Raw genomic sequence first — 14,179 nt, 5'->3', positions numbered from 1 at the left:
CAAGTGTGAGCAATTTCACGCACTTTCAATTGGTGATCTTCCATGACCATTTTGTGCACTTCTGCAATGATTTCTGGAGTAGTGACACATATTGGCCAACCACTGTGCAGATCGTCATCTAAGCTCTCCTGACCAAGTTCGAATTCATTTTTCCACTTGGCAACAGTTGAATATGAAGGAGCACAGTCCTCCAGTGTATTCTGGAAATTGGCATGAATGTCATTTGCTTTCATACCTTTCTTTACGAAGTACTTCTTCACTGCTTGAATCTCAGTTTTTTCCATCTTGACAAATCACTACAGGGGAACAACAACAGAGTCACATCACCGCCACAGCTCTCTTCCAAGAGCACTGAAATGGCACGCGTTTGCAGGCAACAGTCCAATGAATATCACGTGAACAACTTGTTGCGCTAGCGCTGACCTCTCGTGAGTGATTTTGAAAACTTTTAAAGCCACCCTCGTATGGTCCTTTATGACATTATAAAATTAAAAAGGTAATGAATGGTCTTTAAGAAGAGAGAGATTTGTGGTCTGCCAATTTTGCAGATATTCTTCCTTGTCAAAAATTAAAAATGAAATACTAAATCACTTTTTTTCATTGCAGAAGATATGGGAAGAAAAAGTAGTATATCATGAAAATCTTGTAACAAAAATTGAATCCAGAAAACAAATTTTAGAAAGTCAAGTTTTGCAACTGAAAGCTGAAATTGAAAGTGAGAAGAGTGAAACAGCGATAACTAACCTAAGCCCAGTTTCACATGAGAATATTTCTGAGTCTAAGGTAAGCTCCAAAGCTACATACCATAAAATTGTATGGAATGTTACAACTGCCTAAAGCTATGAATGTATGTATGTATGTATGTATGTATGTGTTAAACTAGGGACCTAGAAACAACAGAGAGGCTTCGTTCCCGCCGTAGCCCTCAGTGGTGCACAACCCCACAACAGGCTGCAGCAGTCCACTCACACCACCACCACCCCACACCAAACCCAGGGTTATTGTGTTGTTCAGCCCCCAGTGGACCACCCTGTAACCATCTCATTCCAGACGAGTGTAACCCCAATGTTTGCGTGGTAGAGTAGTTATGGTGCACACATATGTGGAAACGGTGTTTGTGCAGCAATTGCTGACATAGTGTAACTGAGGCAGAATGAGGGGAACCAGCCCACATTCGCTGAGGCAGATGGAAAACTGCCTTAAAAACCATCCACAGGCTGGCCGGCACACCGGACCGCGACACAAATACACTGGCCGGATTCGTGCCGGGGCCCGGTACACCTTCCCGCTTGGGAAGCAGTGCGTTAGACCGCATGGCTAGCCAGGTGGGCACCCAAGGGTAGGTACTGATGAATATTGTCTGCTGATTATAAAACTCTAATTTATCATCATTGGTGTTAGCAATTTGATACACACGACTAGATAAAGACGTGCACTATCATCTCTGTGTATTATGGTCTTTGTCACAGGTGTTCAGAGAAATTTATGCGAGAAGGGGCACAATTCTAAAATTGGCATTTTTAATACAACTGATTTTGACAGGAAATGCACAAAACTAATTGTATCTCAAACAGCTGATATTATTCACCTGGTACTTTTAAGGTAGATTACTTTGATACCTAAATAGTATGCATATTTCTGTAGCATAGGCAGTTGTTTGATATCATTAGTACATATGGATACTGCATTTTTTTCAGCAGTTGTACTTATATTTTTAATTTGGTCCAGTAAATTGTACATGTGTAGTACAGCACATCAGATATTGAACAGGTCAGTGCAAATATGTCTTCATGTTTACATGATATTTTTTATTTATTAATGGGTACATTTTTAAGCTCTACTTATACCACTTTAACTAAAAAATTACAACTGAAAATATGAATAATTGATAATTACTGTCTTTACATAGTATTTTTGTAAGAGTTAAAAATGTGGCTTATATGCTTAACATTAACTTTCTTAGGCTTCAAAGATTTTGGAGGAACTCTTCCACACTGTAGAAACAGTGAATTAATAGATATTCTTTTTAGATCATTTATTACTTTAATTTCTTTTGGCAAATTATTGCAAATAATTTTACCATGGTCTAATGTTCATTTTTGACATAGACTGGCTTTTATTTGAAGCATGTGAAAGTTAGTTTTCTGTCTTGCATTAGGATGATGAAGATTTTCTTTTCTGAGGAGATCACGAGGAGTTTTCATTGCATATTTCGTAATAAATGTTGCACTTTCAGAGAGCTAAATACATGGAAAAGGAAGAAAGAAAGCTCATCCTTTTAAATAGTGGTCTGCAGGGTTTGTCCCTGTTTATTCCAGCCATTATTCTCACTATTCTTTTTTGCATCCTGAAGAGTTTTAGGCAGGATAGTAATTACACCAAGTGATCCCATACTTTAGAACAGAATGTACATTAGCATAGTAAACAGCCATTGGACATTCTGTATGAGAACATTTTTCAAGTACTCTAATTACATAGCAAATGGAACTTAGTCTTTTAAATACGATGGAGGGGAGGGGGTCAAAAAGTTTCTACCCCAGCAAATAAACAATCATAGAAGTTTCATAATACCACTTTATTTTTTAATATAATATTCATGTACTCTAATACACTTGCAGGAACACTCCGAGAACTTCTACAAACCAGTCAAATAAAAGATCTTTGATTTTGAGTCCACAAAGCATTCACAGCATCGATCACTGCATCATCATTGTCAAAGTGTCATCCTTTGAGTCTTTTATTAGGTTTGGGAAAAGAAAAAGTCTGATAAAGCCAAATCTGGAGAATATGGCTAATGACATAACAATTTGACCCGCAGTCACACAGTTTCCAGAGTTGCGAGGGCTTTGTGTGCTGGTGTGTTGTCCTGATGCAAAAGAGGTCCATGCACCAATTTTCCATGCCTTTTTTCCTTTATCTCTTCTCTCAAATGGTGCAGGAGCAGGCAATAGTATGATGCATTGATAGTTACACCCTTTTGCAAGTAATCCACCATAATTACCCCTTCTGCATTCCGGAAGACCGATCTAATCACCTTATTGGCTGATTTTTGCACCAGCATTTATTTGGAGTAGGGGATCAGGGATTGTCCATTGTTGTGACTGTTGTTTTGTCTCAGGATCAAAATGGTGAACCCACGTTTTGTCCATTGTCAAATACCTTGCAAGAAAGGCATCTTCATCTGCTTCAAATTGGCAGACAATTTCTTCACAATACTGCACACGTTCGGTCTCTGATCTGCATTCAAATCTTTTGGGATCCATCAAGATGAAACTTTCTGCATTCCCAAAATATCCACAACAGTGTCATGAACACGCCCATGGGAAATTCCAAATGTGGTTTCAATGCACAGCAATGTTGTTCAACAATCCTGCAAAATCGTATCATGAATTGCAGTTACTGTTTCATCAGTGGCAACAGTGGCAGGTCTTCCATTCCTTGGTGCATCTTCCACAGTCATTCTTCCACGTTTGGAGTCAGATGCCCAGTTTTTCACTGTTGCGTAAGATGGAGCACTGTAGTTAAATGTATTCTACATGCCCTCCACAGCTTCCTTGGGCATCAATCTCTTGAAATGAATATATCAAATCACAGTGTGATTCTTGATTCTTTTGACATTTGCCATTTTGCTTACACTATGGTATAAAATGCATCCTAATGCCAGAACTAATGAAGCTGGAGCCACAAAATTTGTCTTGCATACCGACAAAGGGTCACCATAAAAGTAGGTGGTGGTATTTATGCGAGACATTACTGCAACTATCTTGGGCAAGAAACTTTTTGACCACTCCTCGCATGCTACCAAAGTGAGTATCCCACCTAAGGTTGTCTTGGAGCCAGATTCCCAGAAATTTTGTGGTAACTACACTTGCACTGCCTGAGTCTGATATCTGAATTTTTGTATTGTCTTCATTGTTTCTCTTGACATTATGAAAATTTGATGCTACTATTTTCCTTTTATTTATTATTAGAAAATGGCATGTGACCCAGAACTGTGCCCCACAGCACACAATACTTTACTTATTTGTAATGAGAATAGTGTCTGCTTGATTCGTTATGTTCTTGAAATTATTTTTTCTACTACTCACTTGTGGCCAGTAAGATACGATCTAAACCAGTTGTTAGTTGTCCCTCCAATATAAGTACTAAGAAGTTTCTGCAGCAATAGGATATGGTCTATGATATCAAAGGCCTTAGACAGATCAAGGCATATGCCAGTTACTTTTTTGGAGCACTTCAAAAGAAAATATTCAAATATTGCTGTTTTTGTTGATCGTCCTTTCTGGAAAACATGCTGGGCTGTGAATAACATGTTGTACTTCTCTAGAAAATCTAGCATCTTTTTATGAAAAAATGTTTCTAGTATTTTTGAAAATACAGATAGAAAAAAAAGCTATAGTTTTAAGGTTGACTACATCTTCTTTCTTACCCTTGTTGAGCAGTGTCTTGAGTTTCATTATCTTTAAGCAGGAAGGAAAACTTTGTTGGCTAATGGTACAACAATGCAGTCACCTGAGGTTTTGATGACATAATCTGGTATCTCATCCATATGAAAATTTTATTCTCAAATTTATTTCTTTGGGGTTAGTTGGGAGAAGAAAAATGGAGTCAGGGTTTCAATTTAGATTTGTTACTGATGTTGTAGAATTTTTATTAGAAGATTTTATACACAGAATAACTGTTCACTAATATTTGAAACCCCCCCCCCCCCCATGAACCATGGACCTTGCCTTTGTAGGGAGGCTTGCGTGCCTCAGCGATACAGACAGTCGTACCGTAGGTGCAACCACAACAGAGGAGTATCTATTGAGAAGCCAGACAAACGTGTGGTTCCTGAAGAGGGGCAGCAGCCTTTTCAGTAGTTGCAGGGGCAACAGTCTGGATGATTGACTGATCTGGCCTTGTAACACTAACCAAAACGGCCTTGCTGTGCTGGTACTGCGAACGGCTGAAAGCAAGGGGAAACTACAGCCGTAATTTTTCCCGAGGTCATGCAGCTTTACTGTATGGTTAAATGATGATGGCGTCCTCTTGGGTAAAATATTCTGGAGGTAAAATAATCCCCCATTCGAATCTCCGGGCGGGGCTACTCAGGAGGATGTCGTTATCAGGAGAAAGAAAACTGGCGTTCTACGGATCGGAGCGTGGAATGTCAGATCCCTTAGCGTGGAATGTCAGATCCCTTAATTTGGCAGGTAGGTTAGAAAATTTAAAAAGGGAAATGGATAGGTTACAGTTAGATATAGTGGGAATTTAGCGAAGTTCGGTGGCAGGAGGAACGAGACTTTTGGTCAGGCGAATACAGGGTTATAAATACAAAATCAAATAGGGATAATGCATGAGTAGGGTTAATAATGAATAAAAAAATAGGAGGTCAGGTAAGCTACTACAAACAGCATAGTGAACGCATTATTGTGGGCAAGATAGACATGAAGCCCACACCTAGTACAGTAGTACAAGTTTATATGCCAATTAGCTCTGCAGATGACGAAGAAATTGAAGAAATGTATGATGAAATAAAAGAAATTATTCAGATAGTGAAGGGAGACGAAAATTTAATAGTCATGGGTGACTGGAATTCAGCAGTAGGAAAAGGGAGAGAAAGAAACGTAGTAGGTGAATATCGATTGGGGGTAAGAAATGAAAGAGGAAGCCGTCTGATAGAATTTTGCACAGAGCACAACTTAATCATAGCTAACACTTGGTTCAAGAATCATAAAAGAAGGTTGTATACATGGAAGAAGCCTGCAGATACTGACAGGTTTCAAATAGATTATATAATGGTAAGACAGAGATTTAGGAACTAGGTTTTAAGTTGCAAGACATTTCCAGGGACAGATGTGGACTCTGGCCACAATCTGTTGGTTATGAACTGTAGATTAAAACTGAAGAAACTGCAAAAACATGGGAATTTAAGAAGATGGGACCTGGATAAACTGAAAGGACCAGAGGTTGTACAGAGTTTCAGGGAGAGCATAAGGGAACAATTGACAGAAATGAGGGAAAGAAATACAGTAGAAGAAGAATGGGTAGCTTTGAGAGATGAAGTAGTGAAGGCAGCAGAGGATCAAGTAGTTAAAAAGATGAGGGCTAGTAGAAATCCTTGGGTAAGAGAAGAAATATTGAATTTATTTGAAGAAAGGAGAAAATATAAAAATGCAGTAAATTAAGTAGGCAAAAAGGAATACAAACGTCTCAAAAATAAGATCGGCAGGAAGTGCAAAATGGATAAGCAGGGATGGCTAGAGGACAAATGTAAGAATGTAGAGGCTTATCTCACTAGGGGTAAGATAGATACTGCCTACAGGAAAATTAAAGAGACCTTTGGAGAAAAGAGAACCACTTGTATGAATATCAAGAGCTCAGATGGAAACCCAGTTCTAAGGAAAGAAGGGAAAGCAGAAATGTGGAAGCAGCATATGGAAGGTCTATACAAGGGTGATGTACTTGAGGACAATATAATGGAAATGGAAGAGGATGTAAATGAAGATGAAATGGGAGATATGATAATGAGTGAAGAGTTTGACAGAGCACTGAAAGATCTAAGTCGAAACAAGGCCCCAGGAGTAGACAACATTCCATTAGAACGACTGACAGCCTTGGGGAGCCAGTCCTGGCAAAACTCTACCATCTGGTGAGCAAGATGTATGAGACAGGTGAAATACCCTCAGACTTCAAGAAGAATATAATAACTCCAATCCCAAAGAAAGCAGGTGTTGACAGATGTGAAAATTACCGAACTATCAGTTTAATAAGCCAAGGCTGCAAAATACTAACACAAATTCTTTACACATGAATGGAAAAACTGGTAGAAGCCAACCTTGGGGAAGATCAGTTTGGATTCCGTAGAAATGTTGGAACACGTGAGGTGATACTGACCCTATGACTTATCTTAGAAGCTAGATTAAGGAAAGGCAAACTTATGTTTCTAGCATTTGTAGACTTAGAGAAAGCTTTCGACAATGTTGACTGGAATACTCGCTTTCAAATTCTGAAGGTGGCAGGGGTAAAATACAGGGAGCGAAAGGCTATTTACAATTTTTACAGAAACCAGATGGCAGTTATAAGAGTCGAGGGGCATGAAAAGGAAACAGTGGTTGGGAAGGGTGTGAGACAGGGTTGTAGCTTATCCCCAATGTTATTGAATCTGTATATTGAGCAAGCAGTAAAGGAAACAAAACAAAAATTTGGAGTAGGAATTAAATTCCATGAGAAGAAATAAAAACTTTGAGGTTTGCCGATGACATTGTAATTCTGTCAGAGACTTGAATTGAATTGAATTGAATTGAATTTTATCCTGTAAGATTACATCGTGTACAGTAAATGTACGTGTAATATAGGACATGTCAAAGTATTAAAATTCTTTATCAATTACTTTTCTACACCTTTAGCTTACATTTTTACATCACTGATAATGAGTAACAATATATACAAATTTAATGGCATAAGTATTCTGCAACACAGCAAAGGACTTGGAAGAGCAGCTGAACAGAATGGACAGTTTCTTGAAAGGAGGGTATAAGATGAACATCAACAAAAGCAAAACGAGGATAATGGATTGTAGTTGAATTAAATCAGGTAATGCTGAGGGTATTATATTAGAAAATGAGACACTTTAAGTAGTAAATGAGTTTTGCTATTTGGGAAGCAAAATAACTGATGATGGTCGAAGTAGAGAGGATATAAAATATAGACTGGCAATGGCAAGAAAAGGGTTTCTGAAGAAGAGGAATTTGTTAACATCGAGTATAGATTTAAGTGTCAGGAAGTCGTTTGTGAAAATTTTTGTATGAAGTGTGGCCATGTATGGAAGTGAAACATGGATGATAAATAGTTTGTACAAGAAGAGAATAGAAGCTTTCCAATTGTGGTGCTACAGAAGAATGCTGAAGATTAGATGGGTAGATCACATAACTAATGAGGAGGCATTGAATAGAATTAGGGAGAAGAGAAATTTGCAGCACATTTTGACTCGAAGAAGGGATCGGTTGATGGGACATGTTCTGAGGTATCAAGGGATTGCCAATTTAGTATTGGAGAGCAGTGTGGAGGGTAAAAATCATAGAGGGAGACCAAGAGATTAATACACTAAGCAGATTCAGACGGATATAGGTTGCAGTAGGTACTGGGAGATCAAGAAGCTTGCACAGGATAGAGTAGCATGGAGAGCTGCATCAAACCAGTCTCTGGACTGAAGACCACAACAACATCTGGAATGGACGTTGGGACAAGCTGTAATTAAGTGTTCCTTCTGAAGTTCTGACACAGCTACATTTTTCTTAGTTTATAGAATGTTTTGTTGTAATATCTTGAATATTTTAATGTGGGCAGAAAAGTTTAAATTTACTTTTACGAGTTTGGTTATTTCTTAACCTTATTACAACAAAATTTTTGAAAGACTTTTGTGTGATTATTTTGGTAACTCTTATTTATTGTATAGGAAACTAATATTTTGAATCTCTATCATTTTTGCTCATTGTGAGAAAAACAGATTTAGATTATTCTTATCAGTCCCATTACCAAAGTTACAATAAACTGAAACACCCCTGTCCCACATAGTTTTCATTTTATTGATTAATATTATAAAATTATGTGGGAAATCTATGCTTTTGTCTTTTCTTGCACGTGATGTGCGAATAAACAATATTCCTCTTACTTGATTGCTACATGTCTTTTATTCCCCATAATATTTTAATCTCAGATGTTACCTCTTATTTTTTCTCACTTATTCTTGGGACAACTTTGACCATTTGAGGGGGAATTTAAATTGAAACATGGGACAGACAAGTTTAAAATTAATTAAATTCCTCATTCATTGTCTTCAAATTCCAAACACAACAGAACATGTTGTACTATGACTAGTAGGTTTTGATGCCAATGACAGTAGGTCATATAATGGAATAATTTATTGTAGATCTTGTGAGTAAAACATGACTGCCTGTCTCTATAACAAAAATAAAAGTTATCTGAGAAAAATTGAGTTCTCACCAACAGGTTGAAGAGCAGACATAGAAGATACTGACTTAAGAACAAAATATTGAGTACTATCACAATATGCACCTGTTTTACCATAATTTCTTTCCAGCTGTTATTTTATTATTGTTCCTTGTGTTTATGATATAATAAATTACTATATTTGTGGAGCGATATTTTTTTATTGTAAAGTATTAATATAGTGGATTACGATGAACATGTGATGATATTAATAATCAACCTACCTGAAACTTCAGCAGGACATAGATTCTGATTCTCCAAAAAGTGTCATAAGGCAAGAAAGAAGCAGCACACAGAAAAAAACTACATTTGACAACTGGAGTGATACTACTGAAGATTCCTGTTTGGACATTGCTGTCTATCAGGTAAGGAGAATAACTGTACTCTGTCATCATCATCATCATCATCATTATTATTCATTAATCATAAACTATCTCCAGTTGCTCTGGTGTGTAGAAGAGCACTTTCCATCTTTGTCTGTACCAGAATACTTCTTCCTTCTCAGCTTGGTGCCATTCCAGTCCTCTCCCTTTCATATCCTTTTTGCTTCAGTGATCCAATGTTTCTGAGCCAGTGACTCTGTCTTTTGCATTCAGATTCCTTTTCAGGCTGTTTTCTTGCTGTTCTTGTTAAGTCCATCCTTTTAACATGTCAAAACTATTTCAGCCCAAATGGTTTTTACTTGTCGAAACCATTTCAGCTCAAATGTTTTCATGTTTCTTCTCCTCCCACTCCAGGGTTAGGCCTAGTGTCTGTTCCAGTCTCACCATCTGTTCCTCAATCTTCTGACACTTCTCTTTCCTCTGGGTTTATATTCTACTGCTAGTTTAGGAGGTCTTTGTGGCAACAACAGTGACAAGTAGGGATACAGGTGGTAATGAGATAGCAACGATTGTTAGTGAAGGAAATAATTTGTATCTTCCTTCAACAGCTCTCAACCATCCCCACCCCAGTAGCACCTGTATCCCAACTCATCACTATTGATGCTGCCTACTTACACACCAGCATCCCCCATACCCATATCCTTACTGCTATTGAACACTATCTTTCTCAATGTCTGATTGACTCCAAATGTTCAACCTCCTTCCTATAAGGATAACCACTTACATTCTTACCCATAATTATTTCCCCTTTGACTGCATCACCTATAAATGAGTCTGTGGTACAGCAAAGGATATCCATATGGCACGAGCTGTGACAATCTGTTTTTTGCCATCTAGAGGAAACCTCCCTAGCCTTCCAAAACCCCAAAACTCTTGTCTGGTGCAGGTTCAGTGGTAATATCTTAATGATCTTGACCCAGGGCCAAGACATCCTACCCTTGTTTTTCCACAGCCTCAACTCCTCTCCTATTCTTTTCACATGGTCATTCTCTGCCCAGCATGTTATTTTCCTGGACTTTCTTCCACCTCTTTAATAGCTCCATTCATACATCTGTCCATATCAAATGCACTAGCCATAAACTATACCTGCATTTTACAGCTTTTATGTCTTCTACATCAAAACATCACCCCTATATGGGCTGGAACCTGTGGCTCACATATCTGCAGTGATGAGAATTGCCCTTCTCAGTATGCTGAGGGTATCACAAAGTCCTTGATAGATGGGGGCTACCCCCAAATATAGTACGCATACATATTTCTGTTGCCATAGTCTTACATACATCCTCAAAGCTTTGCTGTTTGCCCCTTTAATCTGTGTATTCTCTGGTTCAGCCCCCTATTATTGTTCTGGCATCCATTTTTATCTTGCTCAATTGCTGATCCAGGAGGCAGTTGGTTTAAGTGCCATTCATATTCAGTTCTGTGTTGTCCTCTGTTCTTCAAGATGCCACATTTTCTGATGTGACATTGATGCCTTTTGAAGTTCCATAAGGCAGTTTCATGATGTACAGCATATTTTCCACCTGTTTGAGTACATTGGAAATGTTCTGTAGTGATCCACAATTTGTCAGTTTTTTTTGGAGAAATATTTGGTACACACTTGCTCACCAATTTGAAACTTTGAACTCTTCTTTGACTTTGCCTCTTCTTCTAATGGAAGGATCAGTAGCAGTATGAACCTTGACTGATGTCAATGAAATAGTTCAGAAGGTGCTTTCCTGTTACTGAATTTGGAATTGTACACTAAGTTACCAGCATTTCCTGGTGGACATCTTGCTTGTTTTCTCCTCCCCAGTTAGCCATTTTCTTGGATTCTTTGAAAGCTGTGACCAATCTTTCTGCTATTCCACTTGAAGAAGAGTGAAACAGAGCTGTAGTCAGGTATTCTATTCCATTCCTGTTTCCCACTGTCTGAAACTGTGTTCTTGGGGAGTTGTCCTATGGCAAAAATTTTTCTGAAGTCCCTTTGTTGTGGCTTCTGTAGTTTTTGACATTACGTCAAAGACGCTGGATGTCACTCCTAAGAGTTATCACATGTGTTTTTTATGATGTTTCGGCAGATATTTGCAATTTCTTTTTTTACAGCATGTATCTGGAGTCAGCCCAAACAAATACTTCTTATCATGTCTTTCATGAAATGCCCATTGTTGTTGGAAAGCTCCAGCGATGACAACACCACCCTGGCCTACACTGACCACTACTGCCCTGCAGTAGCAGCAGCACTCCTCAGTCATTGCAGAAGTACTGGTTATTCTTTATGTTATACTGTTACTTTTAATGCACATCAGTGAAATGAGTGTCACAACAGACTAATGTGGGACCACTTTATCAAATGGGCATGTACAATTTTGCTTTAAAAATAATTTTGTTTGTAATAGGAAACAAACCGATGCTTTTTTAAGATACCGAGCATCACATGTTGAAGACATGGTGAGGATTGTTTGTTTGAACTGACTTCAGCTGCATATTGCAAAAATATAATTGCAAATATCTCCAGAGACATTGACAAAAATGGTTCAAATGGCTCTGAGCACTATGCGACTTAACTTCTGAGGTCATCAGTCGCCTAGAACTTAGAACTAATTAAACCTAACTAACCTAAGAACATCACACACATCCATGCCCGAGGCAGGATTCGAACCTGCGACCGTAGAGGTAGCACGGCTCCAGACTGTAGCGCCTAGAACTGCACGGCCAATCCAGCCGGCCATTGAGAAAATGTGCCTGATGACCCTCAGAGAGGGGGCACCCAAAATATAGAACTATGAATATGTCTGCACACATGTGAACCAGGATGCTTTCCAAAATCTCCAGCACAGTCAGTGTGAATCATTTGTCGAGGTTCTGTTGCTTAGGTTTAGTTTTGAAAATCCTTCTTGGATTTGGTTTTGCCATTTGGTTTGGTTAACAAGTTTCACATTGTGAAACCCCTTTCTGTGATGCATTTGTCTGTTTTTGGCTATCACCAATATCATTTGAATTTGTTTCATTCTGATGATGGCCCTGTGTCCATTATGAAGTTTCTACAAAGTTTTATTTTGGCACAATTTGGGTATAATGATCCTTGTGAAACCTGTCTGCAGAAGTAACAAGGCATGACAGGTGCTGATACACCATGTGATCAAAAGTATCTGGACATCCCCAAAAACATCAGTTTTTCATATTAGGTGCATTGTGTTGCCACCTACTGCCAGGTGCTCCATATCAGCAACTTCAGTAGCATTAGATATCGTGAGAGAGCAGAACAGGGCGCTCCGCGGAACTCATGGACTTGGAACATGATCATGTGATTGGTGTCACTTGTATCATATGTCTGTATGCGCGATTTTCACACTCCTAAACATCCCTAGGTCCACTGTTCCCAATGTGATAGTGAAATGTAAATGTAAAGGGACACATGCAGCGCAAAAGCGCACAGGCTGACCTCGCCTGTTGACTGAAAGAGAGACCGCCGACAGTTGAAGAGGGTCGTAACGTGTAATAGGCAGACATCTATCCAAACCATCACACAGGAATTCCAAACTGCATCAGCATCCACTGCAAGTACTTTGACAGTTAGGTGGGAGGTGAGAAAACTTGGATTTCTTTGTCGAGCAGCTGCTCATAAGCCACAAATCATGCCGGTAAATGCCAAACGACGCCTCGCTTGGTGTAAGGAATGTAAACACTTGACGATTGAACAGTGGAAAAATGTTGTGTGGAGTGGCAAATCATGGTACACAATGTAGTGATTCAATGGCAGGGTGCGGGTTTGGTGAATGCCCAGTGAACGTCATCTGTAAGCGTGTGTAGTGTTAACAGTAAAATTCGGAAGCGGTGGTGTTATGGTGTGGTCGTGCTTTTCGTGGAGGGGGCTTGCACCCCTTGTTATTTTGCTTGGCATTCTCACAGCACAGGCCTACATTGATGTTTTAAGCACCTTCTTGCTTCCCATTGTTGAAGAGCAATTTGGGGATGGCAATTGCACCTTTCAACATGATCGAGCCCCTGTTCATAATGCGCGGCCTGTTGCAGAGTGGTTACATGACAATAACATCCCTGTAATGGACTGGCCTGCTCAGAATCCTGACCTGAATCCTATAGAACATCTTTGGGATGTTTCGGAACGCCGACTTCATGCCAGGCCTCACCAAACGACATCGATACCTCTCCTCAGTGCAGCACTCCATGAAGAATGGGCTGCCATTCCCCAGGAAACCTTTCAGCACCTGATTGAACGTATGCCTGCAAGAGTGGAAGCTGTCATCAAGACTAAGGTTGGGCCAACATCATACTGAATTCCAGCATTACCGATGGAGGGCACCACAAACTTGTAAGTCGCTTCAGCCAAGTGTCTGGATACTTTTGATCATATAGTGTAGCCGACCTTTTGGTGAAATGGCTGCCAGAATTTATTGTTCTCTGGCAAATAGTTTAGTGATCCATTTTTCACATAATACAGAATCATTTTTAGTCCTGCATCTTTGTTTATGGCTTCTTAGATTTTTCTGCTAACAACTGAATATGAATTGATCTCTTCATTCATTTCTTCATCAGTTTACATCAGTTGCTCATGGTCTTTTGGTTAGCACTGCTTACTCTTGGATCACGGAACCATAGACTCAGTTCCCATTCAGCTCGGAGATTTTCTTCACTCACTACTTTCAGGTCTTTTCCTCATCATTATCAATGTGCAAGTCACTGATCAGGCACCAAATATGCCACATGTACGTCCAATTTTCATAAATTTACAAGCAAGATTCTTCAGATACGTTGAATTTTCTGTCTGGACTAGCAGTTGCTGTCAGTAAGGTATCTGCATT

General features: G+C 39.1%; 1 protein-coding gene across 1 annotated transcript in view; it reads left to right on the top strand.

The window, feature by feature from the left end:
• The first annotated feature begins 464 nt into the window (after positions 1-464).
• The window catches only part of LOC124788525, a 72,585-nt gene continuing 58,870 nt past the window's right edge, over positions 465-14,179 (top strand). The window contains exons 1-3 of the mRNA XM_047255795.1: positions 465-496; positions 549-783; positions 9,231-9,359. Of these exons, the coding sequence (XP_047111751.1) occupies positions 465-496; positions 549-783; positions 9,231-9,359 (396 nt within the window). The remainder of the gene's footprint in view (positions 497-548; positions 784-9,230; positions 9,360-14,179) is intronic.

Source organism: Schistocerca piceifrons, chromosome 3 (genome assembly GCF_021461385.2).
Source record: "Schistocerca piceifrons isolate TAMUIC-IGC-003096 chromosome 3, iqSchPice1.1, whole genome shotgun sequence".
NCBI lineage: Eukaryota > Metazoa > Arthropoda > Insecta > Orthoptera > Acrididae > Schistocerca > Schistocerca piceifrons.
This window is presented reverse-complemented; position numbering and strand designations above follow the sequence as displayed.